This window comes from Myotis lucifugus, unplaced genomic scaffold, assembly GCF_000147115.1.
Source record: "Myotis lucifugus unplaced genomic scaffold, Myoluc2.0 scaffold_210, whole genome shotgun sequence".
Classification (NCBI taxonomy): domain Eukaryota; kingdom Metazoa; phylum Chordata; class Mammalia; order Chiroptera; family Vespertilionidae; genus Myotis; species Myotis lucifugus.
This window is the reverse complement of record NW_005871258.1, coordinates 427,370-450,700: the sequence shown is the minus strand read 5'-3', so window position 1 is coordinate 450,700 and position 23,331 is coordinate 427,370. Positions and strand designations below refer to the sequence as shown.

At 44.7% G+C, this 23,331-nt stretch overlaps 1 protein-coding gene across 1 annotated transcript in view; it reads right to left on the bottom strand.

The window, feature by feature from the left end:
- VWA3B (von Willebrand factor A domain containing 3B) overlaps positions 1 to 23,331 on the bottom strand; it is a 133,026-nt gene that overhangs the window by 1,632 nt on the left and 108,063 nt on the right. The window contains exons 22-25 of the mRNA XM_023761469.1: positions 7,761 to 7,872; positions 4,886 to 5,010; positions 3,631 to 3,768; positions 1,456 to 1,556 (exon numbers count right to left, since the gene is read on the bottom strand). Coding sequence (XP_023617237.1) covers positions 1,456 to 1,556; positions 3,631 to 3,768; positions 4,886 to 5,010; positions 7,761 to 7,872 — 476 coding nt within the window. The remainder of the gene's footprint in view (positions 1 to 1,455; positions 1,557 to 3,630; positions 3,769 to 4,885; positions 5,011 to 7,760; positions 7,873 to 23,331) is intronic.

Below are 23,331 nucleotides of genomic sequence, written 5' to 3'. Positions count from 1 at the left end.
TCGGCAGTAAAGAAAGAAATCTTACAATTTGCAACCACTTGAATGGAACTTGAGGGTATTTTGTTAAGTGAAATGTGTTAGAAAAAGACAAATACTGCATAATCTAGTGGTCGTTGCCAGGGTGGGGAAAATGGAGAGGTGTTTGTTGGTCAAAAGGTACCAAAAAAACACAGAGAAAATATACTGAACAATTTATTTATACAGAAATGTCTTTCAAAGAAGACGTCTTGGGAACAAATACCTTGACTTCATTCAGCCATGCCAGCATGGCACACCATTTGAGAACTGGCTTTTTCAGAGCCCTCAGGGTAAGTTAAGACACCAGCTGCCTGGTGTTTGTTAAACCATATTTTGTTCCCATAATCAGCATCTGCCACCTTGACCACCAGCCTTCATTCTGAAAAACTTTGACTATGGCTGCTTTCAGATCCTTTTGGAAATTGTCAAGAAAAGTTAATAGGATGGGAAAATTTTTTAGTTATTTCTAAACAGAAAATTCCATTGATCAAATCCCTCTTCAAAGGAGCAAGATTTACCACATGTGATACTTTTCAAAGATCAGCTCAAAAACTCTGGAGGTAGTTTCCAAGAAAGATGAAAAAACTGGCTTGACTATTTCATACCCATTAGGATAGTTATTATCGAAAAGAAAATAAATAAAACTAAAAAATAACAAGTCCTGGCCAGGACGTAGAGAAACTGGAACCCTGTGCACTGCTGGTGGGAATGTAAAATGGAGCAGCTGCTGTGGAAAGCAGTAGGCAGTCCCTCAAAAGGTTAAAAGTAGAACTACCATGTGACCGGCAATTCCACTTCTGGTTATATACCCACAGAATGAAAGCAGGGCCTCCCCTGTTCATAGCGGTTTTACTCACAATAGCCATGAGGTGAAAGCAACCCCAGTGCTCAGAGACAGAGAGAGAGGTAAACAAAATATGGTTTACACATCCAATGGGACATTGTTCAGCCTTAAAAAGGAAAGGAAGTCTAGCATTTGCTTCAACATGGATGAACCATGAGGGCATTGTGCTAAGTGAAAGGAGCTAGTCACAAAAGGACAACTACTGTATGACTCCACTTATGTGAGGTTCCCACAGTAGTCAAAATCATGGAGACAGAAAGTAGGATGGTGGTTGCCAAGGGCTGGGGTTTTATTTGAATCCTTACAAATAAAAGGAGAATAATTCCTTCATCTTCATGACAGAAGCCAGAATGCTTTTCTGAAAGGTCAGCAAAATAGTGTTAGATTTGAGATTAGAACCAGGGAGACAAATAACCTGGAGGTAAAGGTGTGACACTGAATAAAGAATAACCATGGAACCACAGTTTAAGCAATAAGTTGCCCACCTCTGCTTCCTCCCGAATTCCTAGAGATCATGACTCTCAACCTAGAAACTGATTAAAGGTGCAAAGATATGAATAAAATTCAGGAAGTAAAAAGTGGGGTCCACTTACACTTTGGGATCCTCCTGAATTGGGGGTGACTTTATATGAGAGCAAGAGAGAGCATACTTGTTCTGGCTGATCTTTATAAGTGCATTTCGTGGGCAAAATTCCTGTAATAATACAAAAGAGTAACTGAGAGATGTCCACAGTTCAGATGTAATTTTATTCCAGCTCAGCCCATTGTAATAGCGACTAGCCATTATCCTATTTAGAGTGATACTTAAGGGTGCAGTTTAGATACAGAGCCTCACTTGATAATTACATGCTGAATAAAAGTCATTGTTGAGTCCTCTCTGTCATTCTCCATGCCCTGGATCATTTGCCAAGTCCAGCCACATACGATGCAGTGGGTGCACACACACACGCGCACACACACACATCCTCTCACATAACCACCGTCCTATCTTTATTTCGGCCTTGGCCATCTCTTTCCTGGGCTTATAAGCTGTCACCACCGCCTCTTGATGAGCACCGACCGTCAGCCCCATGAGTCTCCCAGCATCTCCATCAGAACTGTTTTCAGCGTCCGTGCCCTGACCATGCCACACCCCGGGGACGTGTCATCCCTGGATTTGCTTCCTCCTTTCCTGCCTGGGAGACATCCCCCAGCAGCGCCAGCCGGTGGCCTTCCAGGCGGGGGCCCCTGTGCTGTTGTGGAACAGCCCCAGGAAAGCCCGTTTCTCTCAGGCTTTCCTGGCTTGATGAGAAGGCTCCCTTTCTCCCCCGTGTCTGTCAGGTTGCATTCAGTGCCTCTGGGCCCACTGGCTCAGTTGCTGTTTGCTCACGGCCTTCAATCCAGAATTGACTGGATGTTTCATTCTGCATCGCAGCAGGCAGACGCAGAGGGCGAGCGTGCAGCCTGTGAGCGACCTCCTGGTGCCTGCCTGTTCTACGCCCGTGTGTGATGACCTTTCTGCTTCGGTTTCCTTGTCCGAAGACAGGGTGACTGGTCCCACGTCACAGTGTTCTGGGCTCTCAGCGGTCCTCTGCGGGCCACGCACTTGGAGCAGCACCTGTGGCGCATACTAAGGCCTAATAAAGTCAGCGTCTGTGATTCCATTTGCTCCTGTTTGCTCACCAGCCTCTTTTCCAAGCATAGTAAGCAGTCCATCCAAGCAAAGTTATTCCTATTAGAAACATCATTTCTTCAAACAATTCGAAAAGCAATTGTGAGAACCTTCTCTTCCCCAGGGGCTGTCATGGTGCAAAGGTGCCCAGGCCACAGCTCCTGCACTGAAGGAGGTGGGAGCTGGCTGGCAAGGAAGCCGGTGTGGGAAGAGGGAGGACAGTGGGCGGGACCCCCCCCCCCCAGGGCCTCGGCAGGGGGGGCACAATGAGGCAGAAGCTGCTTCGTGGAAAGAAGACGGAAGGCCGTCCAGGAGGAGCGGAAGCCCAGGGGCAGGAAAGGCCGCTGTGTTCCAGCTCACAGGGCAGCCAGAAACATGCCGGTCAAGCCCCGCTTTTTTTCTTTTCCTTTTTTTCCCTTTCTTCCTTTCTTTTCTTTTCTTCTTTTTAAAATTTTCGGTTACTGTTTACATTTACTATTATTTTGTAGTAGTTTCAGGTGCACAGCATAGTGGGCAGACAATCCTACACTTTACAGAGTGACCCCGATATTTCCAGTCCCCGCCGGGCACTGTACAGAGTTACTACAATATTACTGACGATGTTCCCTGTGCTGTACTTCACATCCCCAAAGCTGCACTTTTTCTTGAGGTTGATGAGAAGTGTGTGGGGGTGGGGAGGGGGGGGACATCAGGCAGGCAAATGACATCATCAGATCATAACTGATAAGGATGTTTTCTGAAACTTTTAGGACAGATCCATTGGGAGGACCGGCAGGAGAGCATCAGGCAGGAGCATCCTGAGCATCAGCATCAGCGAGAGCGAGAGAGAGAGAGCGAGAGCTGTAAGGACAGGAAGGACCCTGAAGAAGCCAAGGGAGCTCCCAGGCAGGAGGCCGTCCCGTGGAGGAGCAGGGAGGCCGTGGCTCCAGTAGCAAGGGCAGCTTTTGTGTCTTGAGTGGGCAGAATCCAAACCGCAGGGGGAGGGGATGCAGCCGGGAAACCATTTCTTCAGGACACCTGGCAGGGCCAGGAAAGAGCTAGTGCGGCCCGCAGAGAGGGGGCGAGGGAGCGGCTCCTGCTGGCGACGCAGCCCTTTTCCAGACGCAGTTCTACTTACTCTCCGGTTGTTACACTTCAAAACCGTGTAGAGTTTATCCTCGGCCACATCCTGATTCGGAAGTGCTATGACAATGGCAGGGACATAGAAGTCAAATCCATTGGGTGTCACAATCTTGGCAAATACATAATCTCCGACCTGTAGATGAGAACATGCTTCATAGTAAACACTTGGCTTATAGGCCTTCTAGAGTAGACAGTATTGATATAAGCGTGTTTTAAAACACCCAGGGTTCTAAATTTCAAATACATAATTTTTTCTCAGAAAGAGCCAATAGTTCCACAGTTCCTGCACTCATTGGCCACCCTGGAATGCAGTGATTGGCTTGAGGAAGCCCCACTGCAGCAGGGCCTGGGAGGGGTCTGGAAACATCCTCCCAGGACAGGTGGGAGGGGCCTGCAGGGCCTCACATGAAGACCCAGGGGAGAGGAACACAGGCCTGCTCGCGGTGCTCGGAGCACACGGAGGACTCCGTGGGTAAAGGGACATGGAGATCGCTTCCAGTGGACAGGAAGTCCTGGGCAGGGACACAGCTGCTGGGCACTTGTCAGATGGACAGGATCCCGCCAGGAGGAAGTACGCTGATGTGCGCCTGGGTCTGGCAGGGGCCACACGACCAGGTGCCCCTGCAAGTGTGCTCCCTCGGTGCTTCCCTCCACTCTCTCCAAAACCCACGGCACTGCAGTTCTGGGGCTTTCTCGCTACTCTCTGGCCTGGCTGTCAAGGAAGCATGACCTCTGCCCTTGCTTCAAAACTGTTTAGCCCGGCCGGTGTGGCTCAGTGGTTGAGCGTTGGCCTATGAACCAGGAGGTCATGGTCTGATTCCCGGTCAGGCACATGCCTGGGTTGTGGGTTCAATCCTCAGTAGGGGGCATGCAGGAGGCAGCCAATCAATTCTTATCATTGATGTTTCTATCTCTCTCTCCCTTTCTCTCTGAAATCAATAAAAATATATTTTTTAAGAAAAACTATTTAATATAGTTTGCAGTTATAGTTTCAAGAGCACCAACAGCCTCAGCAACTCCCTTCCCTGACCATCTATGGCCTGTAAAGTGGCCAGTGCAGTCCTGAGCTATATACCAGGCAGTTAGCAGATCAGGATCATGAACAAAGAAATCTCCAGGCAAGTGACCATAGAAAACAGGCCATTCCTCTTCCAGCCCAACCAGAGCGCAGCGAAGGGCCTAGCACGGCAGCCTGTCCTCAGAGGACTGGGAACGTGAAAGGGTTCGGGAACAGGTGCTGGAGCCGGTACCTGGAGCAGCGGGCAGGGCATGGCGCCCCCCACAGGCGTGATGAAGGAGGTAGGCACCACCTTGGTGTCTCCGTACCTGAAGTTCACCAGTGCATGGGTGGGGTTTATGCACTTCTTCACGACCCCTGGAAGGAATCAAAGTTAAGATACGATAGGAGGACAAGGAAAGCCTATCGCCTTGGGCTGCCCCTCCTGTGGGTCGGCTAATTGTCACACTTTGCCTCTTGGACGACTCACCAGATGGCGAGGGACGCCTCCGGGGGGGCCTGGGGTGCAGACTGCAGGCGGGGAAGGGCATGCTCTGGTCTGGACACCACGGAGCTGGGGCCAGAGCATGCGCAGCTCACTCACCCAGCGTCACCAGCAACCATCTCAGAAACAGACACCCTCTTCCTGGACACCCTACCATCGGTTCCCTCATGTATCTGTTTTAGCCACACTCCCTTCTGTAAAGCTCAGATAGGAAAACCAGTGCTGTTCAATTGTGAGTGAAAAGGAAATGCGAACTCCCCTCACCAGCTTCTCATTAACGTTAGATCAATGAAAAGCCCGCGAGGCTGAGCACATCCCACAGCTTCCCTAAAATCTACAACCAAAACGGAGAAAACAGGAACCCAGACGTTTCCTTGCCTTGTCGTTCTCCTCAGAGAGCTTGTTACAACCAGAAAGGAAATGCCACGCTGGGTGCACACGTGCTGTCACTTAGCCGAGATGAATGCATGTTCCCGTCATGCGCGGGTTATACGTATCAGGGGAGCTCTGAGCAGGACACGCCCTGGCAGTGGCAGCTGCCAGGACCTCTGCTCTGAGACAGAAAGTGCACGTCCCATTGGGCCCCGCCCGCTCCCAGGCATCCTTGGCCAAGCCCCAGGCCCTGGACGTGCCAGGAGACTGCCGAGTTTCATCCTGAGTCTATGTCTTTTGTATGAAATAACCAAAGAAATGGAAACCTTTTTAAAACAAAACACACACACATGAAAACCAGCTTTCCACCGTGCGTGCTTTCTTATCAAACTAAATGTTCAACTGGATTTTGAATTTTCTTTACACATTACTCACATATTGCCTACCATCCATTGACTACTCTTTTAGAAAAACAAGCAGCACTTTTTGAAGGAATTTCTGTTATGGAAACAGTGCAGGACCACTCCTGGTTGAAGACAACCCTCCATGCCTCACCCTCTCCTCGGTTCAGGACTGGGCTCAGCCTGGGAGGCTCCTCATGCCCCGGCCTTGGGGGCTTTAGCAGGATCTGGTCTGAAAGCAGCAGGCAGTTGTCCAGTTTCTTGCCTACAGTGAGCAGCTGTGACGGAGGCTGCATGGCCCACATTCTAAACCAGTGATGGCGAACCTTTTGAGCTCGGCGTGTCAGCATTTTGAAAAACCCTAACTTAACTCTGGTTCTGTGTCATATATAGAAATTTTTTGATATTTGCAACCATAGTAAAACAAAGACTTATATTTTTGATATTTATTTTATATATTTAAATGCCATTTAACCAAAATAAATCAACCAAAAAAATGAGTTCGTGTGTCACCTCTGACATGCATGTCATAGGTTCTCCATTACTGGTCTAAACCATTCATTCTCTGCCTTTTACACAACAGTATGCCCGACCTGCCCTAGGTGGTTGGACCCAACTTTTCAGTATGTTACTATAATCTCTTTTAGTTCCTTCATTCTCTTTTCCTCTGTGTACATTCTCTGCAGAGGTGGCCTTTGCCCACCTCCCACAATTAGAGTGCTTCCATGGCCTAACTGTAGAACCAGCCTCGCCGGTGGCACCTCTGGCTGTGTCCTCGACCTGCAGGACCCTGCGCGGCCTGTCGAGCTAGGGCTCGGCCTCTGCTCTGGCTCCTTCTCCATCTAATTAAGGAGTTGCCAGCATTTCCACGTCCTGATCCAAGACCAGCTTCCAACCTTCGGCTTCCCAACATCCCGCTTTCCTGTCCTCAGCCCCTGGTTCTGACATGTCACGAAGAACTATTTCAGGGGCCTGGCCTTTGTTCTGTGGGTCTTTGCTCCTGAAGGCAGCTTGGTGATGGCAGTCATCCTCCTGGGTATGACGGGGCTCCCCACCTGGGCCTGAGGGCTCTCCTGCATTCAGGCTAGGAAACGGACACACCCCTATTGAGGCCCTCAGCAAAACTCTGGCCATGCTCAGCAGTTCGAGGACTGGAGAAATGGTCTAAGCGTACAGCGTAGGCCAGTTCATTTGGCTAGAGATGCAGAAATAGTTCTTACTCTTTGCTCCAAGAGGGAATTTCTCAGGCTGGAGACTGGATATATAAATATTTTTAATCCCTGGCTGTAAGAACCTTCTGATAGTCACAGTCCAGTCAATTCCATCTCCTGCAAAAGGCAATCACTTTGCCCACCAGTAGCCTTCCCACCACCTGCCCCAATGCACTGGGTGTCACCCTACACGGCCATTCACCATATTCTTGTCTTCCTTAATTTTAGAGGTTTTCCGTCTAGCAAACTGTGATTTTTGCCTTTTCGAGTTGCTGTTAATGTGTGTGTTTTTTAATGAGGAAGTGTGTGTGTGGGAGAGAGAGAGAGAGAGAGAGAGAGAAGAAGAAGAAGAAGAAGAAGAAGAAGAAGGAGGAGGAGGAGGAGGAGGAGGAGGAGGAGGAGGAGGAGGAGGAGGAGAGGGAGGAGGAGGAGAAGGACATATTTTTGATATTTATTTTATATATTTAAATGCCATTAACAAAGAAAAATCAACCAAAAAAATGAGTTCACGGTCACCTCTGACACGCGTGTCATAGGTTCGCCATCACTGTTCTAGGGAAAGCGCAGTTTGAGAACCGCTGGTCCCCTCCCCGATAGCATATCCTTTAACAAAGCAATCTTACAAAATAATATATCTACCTGGGAAATAAAAGCCATTTGCGTCACATCTTGCAATAACCCTCTGGCCTTTGAGGTGATGCAATTTTTTGGATTTGATTTTCTTTGTTGAATTTCCTTGAAATTTCTGGGGCTAAAAAGATAAAAGATTATAATTGAAAGGAAAGTCAGTGCAGACAGTGAAAGCCGCAGGCCCAGGTGTCCCAGGCCTCAGAGGGGAGTGCGGGACATGCATGCGCTGTGCACTGTCTCTGGGAACTTCCTGCTCTCCGCTGCTGGGAACAGGCTTTCACCCAACTGACCTGAGAGCCTTGCTGCCTAAACATAATCAGATTTTTTAAAACAAAACAAAACCAAAAAAGCCAACCTTTTCCAGAGAATTGAAACTGGATCCAGAGTCTTAAAACATAATATTCAACACATCATTATACAATCCAAAATGCAACAGATAAAAAAAGCAAGCCAATATGACCAGTTCTCAAGGTATGAGGCGATCGATAGATCACAATACTGAGATGACCCAGGTGTTGTAATGATCAGATAAAGACTTAAACCAGCAATTATAGTCCATGACGTAAAGCAAATACCTTTGAAATGAATGGAAAATGTTTTCAGCAGAGAAATAGAAACTATAAAAACTATAAAAATAACAAAATGAAAATTTTAGAAGTAAAAAAATAATATCTGGAAGGGCTTAATAGTAGAATTGATATGACAGAAGAGACAAATCAACAGAAATTATTCAATCTGAAGAACAGAGGAAAAGAGGTGTTTTAAAAATGAGGAAGGCCCTTCCTATTCCAGATGCCCCTTCAAAGCCAAGCCCAGCCCAGTTATCTCTTGCTGGGCAAACTTACCAGGCAGATTCAGAAAAAGCAGAGGTGTATCCTTACGAGGAATATTATCCAGTCATTTATATCTGACTAGAGGCCTAGTGCATGGATTTGTGCACCGGTGGGGTCCCTCGGCTGGCCTGCACCCTCTCTCAATCCGGGACCACTCAGGGGATGTTGGACTGCCGGTTTTGGCCTGATCCCCGCAGGCCAGGCTGAGGGAACCCACCAGTGCATGAATCTATGCACCAGGCCTCTAGTATGCATATAAGATATTTGGTTAATCCCTTCCCACCCTCCCCCTTCCCCTCGTCCCTCTGAGATTCATCAGTCTGTTCCATGTTTCCATGCCTGTGAGTTGAGCGTCTGCCCTGTGGTGGTCAGTGCGCAGCATAGCTACCGGTTGAATGGTCGAACGGTCAAACAGTTGAATGGTCGCCTAGGCTTTCATATATAGAGATATACTGATTAATGGTTATCCAAGGTGAGGGTGCAAATAGATGGACTGCAAATGGGCATGAGGGGTCTCTTTGGGGTGATGGGAATGTGCTAAAACTGGATTGTGGTGGTGGTTGACAGCTCAGTCAATTTTACTAAAAATCACTGAGTTGAAATAGGTTGAGCTTTATGTTGTCAAATTAATATTTCTATAAATCTGTGGTGGTGTTTTTTTTAAAGGAAGTTAAAATAGACAGCCATTTATTTATGGTTTGCTCCTAGAAAATGCTCACATTATTTTACATACAGTGGGCTATGGAGTGAATGAGTATAGAAGCTTCAATAAACTAACAAAATAGAAACAGACTCATAGAGAACAGACTGACGGCTGTCAGAGGGGAGGCGGTGGGGGGCTGGGTGAAAAAGGTGAAGGGATTAAGCAAAGAAAAACACCACCTCATAGACACAGACGCCAGTATGGCAATTGGGCGGGGGAGTAGAAGCTGGTAAAGGGGGGATAAATGGTGATGGAAGGGGACTGGGTTTGTGGTGGTGAACACACAATACAATAGACAGATGATGTATAATAGAATTGTTCACCTGAAGCCTATATAATTTTATTAACCAATGTCACCCCAATAAGTTCAATAAAAATTTTAAAAAAGAAATAGGAAGAAAAAGATAAACCAAATAGGCCCTTTCCTTCAAATCACTACATTGCAGAAACTGGAGATTTTCCCTACTAGATTTTTTAAAAAAATTTTTTCCCTGTCTCAACCATTAATTTATTAATTCTTGGGTTTCTTAAAGAAATTAGTCCTCCTCAATCTGACTGCCCAGCAACATCATTCTCCAGCTTCTCTTTGCAGACAGTCAAGTGTCCCTCTTCTCCATGAAAGAAAGCCAACAGCAGGTGTTTTCACATGCATTTTGAGGTTACTTTTTTGCAATGCTATGGTTATACCATAAATAAAGTGTTAAATGCATATTTTATGAGTTCATCTACAGGACTCCACTTAAGCAAATCTCTAATTTATGAGGCGATTGACTATAAAATTTAAATAACTTCAGGTGGTCTCCACACCATTTGCTCTTGGCCATTATTCATTCCAGTACCGTTAGGATATGAGTGGGCCCACCTCCAGGGCGCCTGCTGCGACTGGTGCAGCGTCAATCATCTGGGCCTGTTTGGACACGCTGCACAGGTTCATTAGAACAAGTGGGAGCCTGGCCGATCTGCTGGGAGATGAACACTGGGAGCCAGGTCCTCAGAAGTGAAGAAGTGGGAACCAAGGGGTGGTCTCTTGAAGGAACTGTGGGATATGATCAAATGTTGGCCTATGCAGACAGGGACAAAATGCCAGATGAGCACTACCCTTTTGTTTATGGTGTTCCCATTTAGCTGGATTTTGCTTGGGTACCTCCATTCTATTTTTACTAATGCAGTCAGTATGTCAGAGGACAGTCAACATCACTGGTATATGGTGAATGTCAGCTGCTTGTTCCTGGCCTGTCACACCTTCCACGGGAGATTCAGAATGACCGGCAGTCGGAAATGGCCTCAAAGGGAGGAGCCTGGGCCAGGCGGCAGGAGGGGCCGGACCAAGTGCTGCCTGCTGGCTGTGGGACTTTGGGCAACTTTTTACCCTTCCTGAGAGTCAGTTTCTGCAAATGCAAAACGAGGGGATAATCTAAGTGCTCTCTAACGCCCGTAGCTCCACACCTTTGTCCAGGAGATCCCAGCCTTACTAGGGACCACTGTCAGCCCTTGTGTAAACTGTCTGCAGTTTTTACAATTTGAGGGAAATGTGCCAGCCAGGACTATGACCGTGAGTAGCACGGTCACCATACCCACAGAGATGCCCATATCACAGTCACGTAGGAGCCACATAAAGTTTCCCATAGACCCACGTAAAGCTTCTAATTAGATAGAATTTAGAATCTTGAGAATCTGGAACAAGATGAATTAAATCATTGTTACTTAAAAACCTTTACCTAAAGGTAAACTTCCATGAAGGTTACCTTTACATAAAGCTAACTTCTACAGCCACCTGCTTCAGGCCACCAGGATTCACAGCCAAGACCGATCGACCCGGGAGGCACCTGCCGGTGGCCACGGAGCCACCAGACAGCCTCTCTGCCTCCAGGCAGATAATAAGTGTTCTTCCAGACAGATGACCACACCGACCCAGAAAGGTCTTTTCCCATTTAGATTTCATCAGTATAACAGGGAAGCCATGAAAAGGACCTACGCCTAGATACATTCAAGATTCTAAATGAGGGTAATCGCATAACTAACTTACCTAACCCCTTTTTTTCTCCAGATTCCAAATATTGATTTGGTTCTCTCAATATCCTTGCTGGCTGCTTCCGGAGGGGCGAGGCCCTGGGAGGCAGGTCAGAGGGCGTGGGGGGGACAGGCTGGGCACTGGCTCTGCGCGCCTCCCGCCCTGTCTCTCCAGCTCTACTCCCTGCTCAGGACCAGTGCTGCCGGGACCCCAGCAGCACTACTTCCTGCCGCCCCTTCAACTCTCTGCTCTCGCCATTGCTGGGGGCCTCGGACCCTGGGGCTGCCTTAGCCCTACCTCCACCTCTGCAGGAAGTCCCTTCACTAACATTTCTTCACGTGGACCAACTGAATGGGAGTCTGTTTCCTGCCTGGACCCCACTGATAAGGCCTCCGCGTGGCTCTCCAGATGCGGAGGTCGGTGACCAGCCCACACCTGTTCAGGGTAGAGCCATGACTGTGGAAGAGAGACCCCGGGGGCAGGAGAGAGCTGAGGGCCAGCAGCGCATCTCCAGCGGGGGTGCCTCGGGCGTCAGCAGGAAGAGACAACCTGGCGGGGACTTTTGTCACCTTGGGGATCCCTAGAGCTGATCCCACCTTTCCACTCCGAACATCAGATACTAGAAGACAACTCTGTAGATAATATGGAGGGTTTGTGGGCGTTTCCCTTCCTTCCTTTTGATTCCCTTCAGTGGCTGGTGTCCCTGAGCAGGATTTTCTCAATCATGAGGTGAGCACTTCTCTTTGGCTCCCTCTCTGTCCCATCAGGGCGCCTCACGCTCCTCTGTACAGAGGGACACTGGTCACTGTAAAAGGATGGACTACAATGCAAGAATGACAACTGGCCCGATTATTATTGGAAACAAAGATAACGAACTCTACTTATTCTGACTTCATTTTATACAATTCCAAGAACTTTCCCTTTAGTCTCCCCAACTAATTTTCTCCCGTGTGATATAAAAGTCACAGCCCAACGTGATGTTTTCAAATCCAAGGTCTCTCTTCTTTCCTTCATTCTCTCAGTCTCACCTCACCCAGTCTCACCCATATCCTCCCTCCTGTGCATTTTCCTACCACTCTTTTTCAGGAAGCCACAGACTCCAGCTTCCTTCCAGTCACAGCCCTGAGAAGTACGTGCACCCAGCTGTGTGAGGAACCTCCAAGGCCTCTCCTGGGCTGCTTACAGCTCAACAAGACTTTCTGCCTCCGAATTTTCCAAGGAGGTCAGGTTTCCAGGTGCAGAGAGCCCCCTGTGTCCTCCTGGGCCTGGAAGCTGTGGGGTTTGCCCTGGAGCACACCGTGTTACTGAGGAAATGCTGTAGGAAGTGTGGCTGGGGCTCCTTAGACTGGAAGGTTAACTGTGATTCAGATGCCTTCTCCTGTTCCCACCTCTGAAAGCTCAGGATTGGCCAATGAGGTGAAGTCTGCAACCATGGCAACAAGAAGTGCTAGTGAGGGAGTTTTCAGGGGAATTTAAAATTTCAGTCTCATGACTTTCATTATGTGGTCACACTCAAACTAACTTGGGTTTGCTACACATTTTCAATACCCTCCTGGGGGTCTTAATAAGTAAGAGAAGGTTTCATCCTCTCTAACTTATAATCATTAATCAAAATTCTTGTCCTTTCCTAAAAGGATTTAAAATGAGGCTCTATTTATATATGAATCAGTAAACAGGACTTGCGTCTGTGATGAATTTCACTCTAGGACCCCACAAGGCCTTACAATCTTGAGCTCTAGTCCCAATCAACGTTTTCTCTGGCCGAGACCTTTTTCACTCCGGTCAAGACCTATTAGTGGGTTGTGAAATTGATCTGTGGGGTCTGACCAAAATGGAATGAAAAGTATCTCAGAATACATCACACATGGTAAGGAGAAGTATCATTTTAAGAAAATAATATACAAAATCTTCCACTGCAGAGGGCCATGTAAAGAATGGAAAGAGCTCTGAAGATAAGCTGCCAAATATGACCCCTCATTCATTACCTATAGACAACAGTCCTGGTCACAGGGATACCCCCTTGGACAGACCGTGGTGGCTTTGGGCACCCTGTGTGGGGACAGTGCAGTAAAGGGAGAGCCTTAGCCCCTAACCAAGAAGGGGGCAAGAGTAGACCCATTGATACCATTACACCAACTAAATGTGTCTCCTCTCACTCTGGTTCACGCTCAAGTTCCCACCATCGCTTTCTCCTCTCCTGCCCTACAAAGATCTTGAAGCACTGATCTTCACTTCCTATATTTACTTCCTTGACTTCTACTCACACCTCTACCCACTGTAAACTAGCTTCTGCCCCCACACTTCCATGAAATTATCCTGGCTAAGGCCGTGAGTGACCCCCCTCTTGCCAAATGAAATGGCTTTCAGACATCCTTCTGTGTGACTTTCACGACTCTTCAGGGATGGCCTTCCTCATGGAGAGAGCAATCTGGACACTGAGGCGAAGGGCGTGCCCTGTGGCGGGCGCACCCTGTGCTGCACCCGTCCGAGCGCACCAGGTGTGGCCTCACAGCCGTTTGCAGGTGGGCGCTGTGATTTTTCTATCTTAAGTGAGGAAACGAGGCTCGGAGGGCCTGGCTGTCACGCAGCTAGAACGCGGCAGCGCTGAGACTGCGTTCAGGTCTGTCCCACTCCAGGTCCAGGCTCTCGCATCAGAGCTCCCTACCCTGGGCCGCCTGCTCCTCTAACTTCCCTGCTTCTGTCACTCCGCTGTCTGCTCTTCCTCTCAACACCTCAGATGATCTGCAGATAAACCTCCTTAACTTAGGTTTCTCTGCCAAGCTCCAAACATGTGCTGTCTGTTGGCCTCTCACTTGGGCACCCCATGGACATCTGAGAATCAAGGGGACCTAAAGTGACTTACCTTTCCCTGAAAATATGTTTTACCCATTTTTTTCATTTATTAATTCAAATATCTATGCATTCCTACGAGGTACTCATGGCACTGGGAGTATCCAGCACACAATGGACAAAAGCCCACCCTTATTCTATTAGGAGAGACAGATCATAAAGAAATATATGATGTCAGGCAGTAAAATGAGCTGAAGAAAACAATGTGGGAAGGAGTTAGGGAATGACAGGGGTTTAGATGGCTGTCCAGGGAACACTGTGGCCCTGAGAAGCAGGGGCAGTATGGAAGTGGTTGACAGTATCTCTGTCTCCCCAGTTGTCCAAGGCAGGAATCTGTGGGCACCCTCGCCTTTACCCCTGGCTTGCCACACACATGCACTTTCCACAAGTCATGTTCCTGTTACCTATTCCCTCCCCACTCTCAGGCTTGGCTCAAGGACTCAACGCCTCTCAGGGGAATGCTGCACCTGGTTTTGGCATTTCCCCTCCACATTGGTTCTCATCTTGCTGCCAAAAGAATCTCTCCAAGACACAGATTTTCTAACATCTTCCACTTGCTGAGAACCCGTCCCTGGGAATTCATTTCCTATAGGCACCTATAGGCCTTGGTCCTAGGAGAGAATTCCAGGTTCCTCATATTCTAGTGCCATCTTCCCTCTTCGTCTTGTCGCCCGCCCCCGGGGAGCCCAACCCTGGGGAGCCCACCATATTATTCCCACCTCTCTGCCTTTTCACAGACTGTGTCTTTCCCTCAGAACATTTCTCACACCACAACCCTTACACATTCTTCCAGACCAAACTTAATTACCCCTCCATGAAACTTTCCCCAGCTCCCAGTCAGAACTGTTCACTTTTCCCATCTGCTAGTTGCTCTATGGGTATGCCTCTGTTGCCACATCTATAATAATCTTATGTAAGGATCTGGGTTTCATTCATTCAATAAATATTTGCTGAGTGCTCGCCGTGTGCCAGACACCATTCTCAGTGCTATGGATGCAGCTATAAAGAAGGCCAGACAAGGTCTCGGCGCTCACGGAGCTTATGTTCTATTCCAACATGTCTCCTCCACTAGGCTGGGCCCAAGTCCTCAGTGCAGTTAACAAGCCCCCACTGTGCACCCAGTGTAGAGAAGCACCTTGCGAGGCCCCAAGGAGACAGAGAGAACAGCCAGCCCAACTGTGTCAAGCACAGAATCTAGTCTAGGTTAGGGAGTGAACAAATATTTTTAGATGAAGAAATTATGGAAATTATATTTATCCCCACACTGTGGCTAAGGGAAATAAACAAACTGAACAATTAACTTATATCCCATAAAGAATGAGCTTCTGATTCCCACGATTCTAGATAAATTCATCAGAATACAGTCTTTATTCTGAACCACAAGTCTTCCTTTCACTCCGTCAGCAACACTTCCCATTTTTAAATGTAATGTGACGTAGAGCATGAAGAGTGCTGCCGAATCCTGTTGTTAGGCAGCGGTGTCTCCACAGTTCACCACAGGAAGGCCCATCATTTGGGACCTGCAATGCTCTGTCTCCCAGCTAGAGGGAGGGAGGATTCGATCTGTGGGTTTAGGTACTACTAATACCTAGAGTAGTGCTTGGCACCTTATAGGGACTAAAAAATATCTCAATGAATAAAAGAAAGAACAAACAGAGAGGAAGCTGCATGATGAAAAAGAGTTCCTTGAAAAAAACACCAAGATGGCTGCATAGGTAAACACCGGAGATTGCTGCTTAGCACAACCACTTCAAGAATACAACAAAAAGACAGAACGGACATCATCCAGAACCACAGGAAGGCTGGCTGAGTGGAAATTCTACAACTAGAAGGAAAGAGAAAAGCATACCAAGACTCAGAGGAGCTGCAGTGCGGAAGTAAAGTACAGAGGTACAGAGGCGCATGGGGAGAGGGCTGGCGGCTGAGGACGGTTGTCATTTTCAATCGGGAGGGAGTCTCAAGCTCTGAGCTCCAGTTCCGGGCGAGTCTCTGGGGACCCAGACTCATACAGGAGAAACTGGACTGTCTGGCATCGGTCGGAACTCAAGGGCGGCTTTCTCTCAGAGGTGCTTGCAGCGATTGCCGGGACACTGAGAAGCGGGGCCTCTGAGGGCAGCCATAGCTGCTTGCTCCGCCCTGTTGATCCCCTGGCACCCCCGCCCCGCCCAAGCTGTGCGCCGGCTTTTGCATATGAAAGGCCTGGCCCTTTGCAATCTGAAAATTACCTAACAAACTTGCAGCTGGCCCAAGGCCCCACGGCAACTTGCATTGCTTCACAGCTGAGCTCCTGCTGGGTAGCCTCAGGCAGAGGCTAGATTAGTACCTCCTTAGAGATCCAGGAGCCAGTGTGCCCGGTGGTCAGAGTGGGACCATCCAGATTGCAGCTCCTTGGATCCATAAAGGACACACTCAGGGGGGAGACTCAGTGAGCACCAAAGCCCCACTGAAGCAAGTCTTGCCCCGAAGGGGTGTTTCCAGCACAGAAGTTCTCCCACTGCAGACACAGCTGATTCTCACAGCCAATTGGCCTGGAGGTCAATTCCTCCCAGTGATACCTACAATAATCAAGAGTTAACTACAACAAGACTGTGCACAAAACCCACAAGGGGGTACACCAAGAGTGTCCACCTCACGTAATTGGGGAGGCTGAGCCACTGGGCCCTATAGGACACCTAGCACAGAAAGCCACTCTATCAACACAGGGAAGCATAAAAAATGCGGAGACAAAGAAACAGGACACAAATGACAGAAATGGAGGAAAGCAAACTACTGGATATAGAGTTCAAAACCACACTTTTAAGGTTTTTCAAGAACTTTCTAGAAATCGCCGATAAATTTAGTAAGACCCTCAAAAAGTCTGGTGAGACTGCCAATAAATGTAGTGAGACCCTCAAGAAATCTAGTGAGACCCTCGAGGTTATGAAAAAGGACCAACTAGAAATTAAGCATACACTGACTGAAATAAAGGATATTATGCAGAGTTCCAACAGCAGACTAGAGGATTGCAAGAATGAAGTCAAAGATTTGAAATATGAAGAAGCAAAAAACACCCAACCGGAAAAGCAAAATGAAAAAAGAATCCAAAAATACAAAGATAGTGTAAGGAGCCTCTGGGACAGCTTCAAGCGTACAAACATCAGAATTATAAGGGTGCCAGAAGAAGAGAGAGAGCAAGATATTGAAAACCTATTTGAAGAAATAATGACAGAAAACTTCCCCTACCTGGTGAAAGAAATAGACTTACAAGTCTAGGAAGTGCAGAGAACCCCAAACAAAAGGAATCCAAAGAGGACCACACCAAGACACATCATAATTAAAATGCCAAGAGCAAAAGACAAAGAGAGAATCTTAAAAGCAGCAAGAGAAAAACAATCAGTTACCTACAAGGGAGTACCCATACAACTGTCAGCTGATTTCTCAAGAGAAACAATGCAGGCCAGAAGGGAGTGGCAAGAAATATTCAAAGTGATGAATAGCAAGAACCTACAACCTAGATTACTTTATCCAGCAAAGCTATCATTCAGAATTGAAGGTCAGATAAAGAGCTTCACAGATAAGGAAAAGCTAAAGGAGTTCATCACCACCAAACCAGTATTATATGAAATGCTGAAAGGTATCCTTTAAGAAGAAGAAGAAGAAAAAGATACAAATTATGAACAACAAATACACATCCATCAACAAGTGAATCTAAAAATCAAGTGAATAAATAATCTGATAAACAGAATAAACTGGTGATTATAATAGAATCAGGGGCTGTGGGGGATGCGGGAAGAGACTGGACAAAAATTGTTCACCTGTGGATGAGGACAGTGGGGGGGGGGGGTACTGGGGTGGAGGGGAGCTATGGGGGGAAAAAGAGGAACAACTGTAATAATCTGAACAATAAAGATTTAATTTTTTTAAAAAAAGAGTTCCTTTCAGGGAGAAGGAGCTAATTCACCTTCAGTCTTCTTGATTCTTGGGTACCTGCAGGACATCTAGGGGAGGCAGCCCAACAGACAGCCACACATTTGGAAGCATCAGATGATGCCTCCCAAGAAAACACTAAACAATACTTGAGGAAGTAAATTTTTAAAAATAAAAACAAAAAACTATATATGTAAATATATATATAAAACAAAACAAATAAAAATGATAAATACATGATAAAAAGTTTGCATTCTGAACAAAAGAAATAGCTTTCTACACTGAAGGAGGAAATGTCATTTTTGAGGGGGGGAAATAAAATTAAATAAAAACAAACACATACAGGAATCTAGAACAGCAACTACAGAATATCAGGCAAAACCAATATCACTCAGCAAAGACTGAAACCAAATATGATGGATCTCAAAGGTCAGTGCTTTGGGTGTAATTTTAAGACTGTCCTGTGGTGAAAATTCAATAGAACTCAGTAAGGTTTCAGATGAACTATTCCAGGTCTATCATAGCCATCTGCAGTCAGAAAAGGGGTGTTATATTTGCAACAGTATTTAGAGCCTCAAAATGTTCATGCCTTCTGATCTAAGGATCCCACTCCTAAAAATTTATCCTAATAAATTAAACTATGTGCACCACAGAAATCATTAAAACAGGATGTGAAAGGGAAGAAAACTGGAAAATAAGCTAACTGTCCAACATTCAGTGAAGAGTTTAAAAAATCAGTGTATATATATACACATACACCATAAAATGTTATATAACCACAAAAATACCAATCTCATGACTCCGTCAAAACAAAGAGAAAGTATATGAGGTAATGCTAAATTAAAAAGCAGAAGATAAAATGATTATGGACACTCTGACTTCATCTATGTAAAAAATATATTCAAGGAGGAAAAAAACTAGAAGCAAAAGATTCAAAGGGGTAATAAATAATAAAGCACTCCTATAATAAATTATCCTTCCTTTTTACAAGCTTTGTTTTATTAACAATAATTGCTAGCACTTAAAGTGGGCTTTTAATACTAAGTTCTTTCAATGCTCATTTTACTCTCATAATAATCCTCTGAGGCAGATACTACTAATACTCCTATTTTATAAGTAAAAAAACTAAACTTTAGAGATAAGAGAAGGCTAAAGGAGTTCAGTACCACTAAACTAGCACTGCAAGAAATGTTAAAGGGATTGCATTAAGAAGAAGAAATAGAGAAATAGAGGAACATAGGCATAAAGAAAAAATGGCAATAAATAAGGACCTATCAATAATAACCTTAAATATAAATGATCAAATGCTCCAATCAAAAGACATAGGGTAGCTGAATGAATACAAAAACATGCCCCAATTATATGCTGTCTTCAAGAGACCCACCTCAGAACAAAAGAGTCACACAGGATGAAAGTGAAGGGATGAAAAAAATATTCCATGCAAATGGAAACGAAAAAAATAAAACTGGGGTAGCAATACTCATATCTGACAAAACAGACCTGAAAATAAAGCTATAAAAGAGACAAAGAAGGTCACTACATAATACTAAAGGGATCGCTCCAACAAGAGGATGTAACCCTGGTAAACATATGCACCCAATATAGGAGCACCCAAATATACCCAGAAAATCTTGCTGGACTTTAAGGGAGAGATCGACAGCAATACAGTCATAGTAGGGGACTTTAACACCCCACTGTCATCAATGATAGATCTTCCAGACAAAAAAATCAACGAGGCAACAATAACCTTAAATGACACACTGGATCAGATGGATTTAATTGAAATCTTCAGAGCATATCACCCAAAGCAGCAGAATATACATTCTTCTCAAGTGCACATGGGTCATTCACAAAGATAGACCACTTGTTAGGACACAAAATAAGTCTTAACAAGTTCAAGAAGATTGAAATCATATCAAGCATCTTCTCAGACCACAATGGCATGAAATTAGAAATCAGCTACAATAAACACACTCAAAAACAATCAAGTACATGGAGGCTAAATAACATGCCATTAAATAATGAATGGGTTACCAAATAGATCAAAGAAGAAATATAAAACATCCTGGCCCTATCTGGTTTGGCTCAGTGGACAGAGCGTTGGTCTGCATAACAGAGAGTCCCAGGGTTGATTCTGGTCAAGGGCATGTACCTTGGTTGCAGGATCCTCCCCAGCCTGGGCCCTGGTCAGGGCACGTGCAAGAGGATACCAATCAATGTGGTTCTCTCACATTGATATTTCTCTCTGTCTTTCCCTCTCTCTTCCACTCTCTCTAAAAGTCAATAGAAAAATATCCTCCAGTGAGAATTAGAACAACAAACAAACAAACAAAAAACATTCTGGAAACAAATGCAAATGAGCAAATAGCAATCCAAAAATCTATGGGACACAGTGAAAGCATTCCTGAGAGGGAAGTTCATAGCACTACAGGCCTACCTCAAAAACAAAAAACAAAACAAAACAAAAAATAAACAAGAAAAACTGGTAATAAGTTATCTAACACTACTACAATCTAAAGAATTAGAAAGAGGACAACAAGAAAAGCCCATGGTAAGCTAAAGGAAGGAAATGATAAAGTTCAGAGCAGAAATAAATGACATAGAGACAAAAAATACAAAAGGTCAATAAAACCAAGAGCTGATTCTTTGAAAGGATAAACAAGATTGATGAACCTCTAGCCAGGTTCATCAAGAAACAGAGAGAGGACCCAAAGAAACAAAATCAGAAATGAAAGAGGTGAAGTAATAACTGACACCACAGAAATACAAAGGATTATTTAAAAAAAATACTATGAACGACTTTATTCCAACAAACGGGACAACCTGGCCAAAATAGACATATTCCTAGAAAAATCCAACCTTCCAAAACTCGATCAGGAAGAATCAGAAAACCTGAATAGGCCAATAACTATTGATGAAATTGAAGCAGAAAAACAAACAAACAAAAAAACAACAACAAAAAAAACAAACAACCTCTCAGCAAACTAAAGCCCTGGTCTGGACGGTTTCACAGGGGAGTTTTACCAAATATTCAAAGAACTAACCCTTATTCTCCTCAAACTATTCCAAAAAATCCAAGAGGAAGGAACACTTCCAAATTCATTCTATGAGGCCAGCATTACCCTAATTCCATAACCAGATAAAGACACGACAAAGAAAGAGAATTACAGGCCAATATCCCTGATGAACATAGATGCTAAAATCCTCAACAAAATATTAGAAAATTGGATCCAGCAATACATTAAAAAGATCATACATCATGACCAAGTGGGATTTATTCCAAGGATGCAAGGCTGGTACAATATTTGCAAATCAATAAATGTGATACATCACATAAACAGATTACAAGACAAAAATCACATGATCATATCAATAGATGCAGAAGAAGCATTCAACAAAATCCAAGACCCATTTTTGATAAAAACTCAGCAAAGTGAGAATAGAGGGATCATACTGCAACATGATAAAGGCCAGATATGACAAACCTACAGCCAACATCATACTCAATGGTCAAAAACTAAAACCATTTCCCCTAAGAACAGGAACAAGACAGGGATGCCCTCTTTTACCATTCTTGTTCAACATATTTCTGGAAGTCCTGGTTATACTGTAGTGATCAGACAAGAAGAAGAAATAAAAGACATCCAAATTGGAAAGGAGGAAGTAAAACTCTCATTATTTGCAGATGACATGATACTGTACATAGAAAACCTTAAAGACTCCATAAAAAAAACTACTAGATTTAATAAATGAATTCGGAAATGTAACAGAATAGAAAATTAACACCCAAAAATCTATAGCATTTTTATACACCAATAGTGAATTCTCTGAAAAAAACTAAACAAACAATCCCATTTACCATTGCAACAACAACAACAAAAAATTAAAATACTTAGAAATAAATTTAACCAAGGAGGTAAAAGACTTGTTCTTGGAAAACTAGAGGATGTTGAAAGAAGAGATAGTGGAAGATATAAACAAATGAAAGAATATACTGTGTTCATAGATTGGTAGAATTAACATCATTAAAGTGTCCATACTATCCAAAGCAATCTATAGATTCAATGCAATCCCTATTAAAATACCAATGGCATATTTCACAGATCTAGAACAAATACTCCAAACATTTATATAGAATCAAAAAAGATACCGAATAGCCACAGTAATCTTGATGAAGAAGAACAAAGTTGGAGGGATCACAATACCAGATATCAAGTTATACTACAAAGCCACTGTGCTCAAAACAGCCTGGTACTGGCACAAGAACAGACATATAGATCAATGAAACAGAACAGAGACTCAGAAAGTGACCCAAACCATTATGCTCAATTAATATTTGACAAAGGAGGCAAGAACATACAATGGAGTCAAGACAATCTCTTCAATAAATGATGCTGGGAAAATTGGACAGATACATTAAAAAAATGAAACTAGACCACCAACTTACACCATACACAAGATTAAACTCAAAATGGATAAAAGACTTAAATGTAAGTCGTGAAACCATAGAAATCCTAGAAGAAACCATTGGCAGCAAAATCTCAGACACCTCTTGTTGCAATATGTTTGCAGATATATCTCCTAGGGCAAGAGAAACTAAGGAGAAAATAAACAAATGGGACTACATCAAAATAAAAAGCTTCTGCTCAGCAAAAGAAACCATCAACAAAATGAAAAGGGAGCCCACTGTATGGGAGAACATATTTGGCAAAGATAGATCTGATAAAGGGTTAACATCCAAAATATATAAGGATCTTATACAACAACAAGGAAGACAATTTAAAAATGGGCAAAGGGCCTAAATAGACAATTCTCCGAAGTGGACATTCAGATGGCCAAGAGTCAAGAAAATGTCAGTCTCTGATTATCAAAGAGATGCAGATTAAAATAACCATGAGGTATCACCTCACACTTGTCAGAATGGCTAGAATCAACAAATCAACAAATGATGAGTGCTGGTGAGGATGTGAAGAAAAGGGAACCCTACCCTAGTACACTGCTGGTGGGAATGCAGACTAGTGCAGCCATTATGAAAAACAGTATGAAGGTTCAAAAAAATAAATATGGAACTGCTATTTGACCCAATGATCCCAAGAAATCTGAAACACCAATCAGAAGGAATGTATGCACCCCTGTATTCATAGCAGGGCAATTTAGAATAGCTAAGATATGGAAACAGCCCAAGTGCCCATCAGTAGATGAGTGGATAAAGAAGTTGTAGTACATTTATACCATGGGATGCTATGCAGCAGTAAAAAAGAAGGATCTCTTACCCTT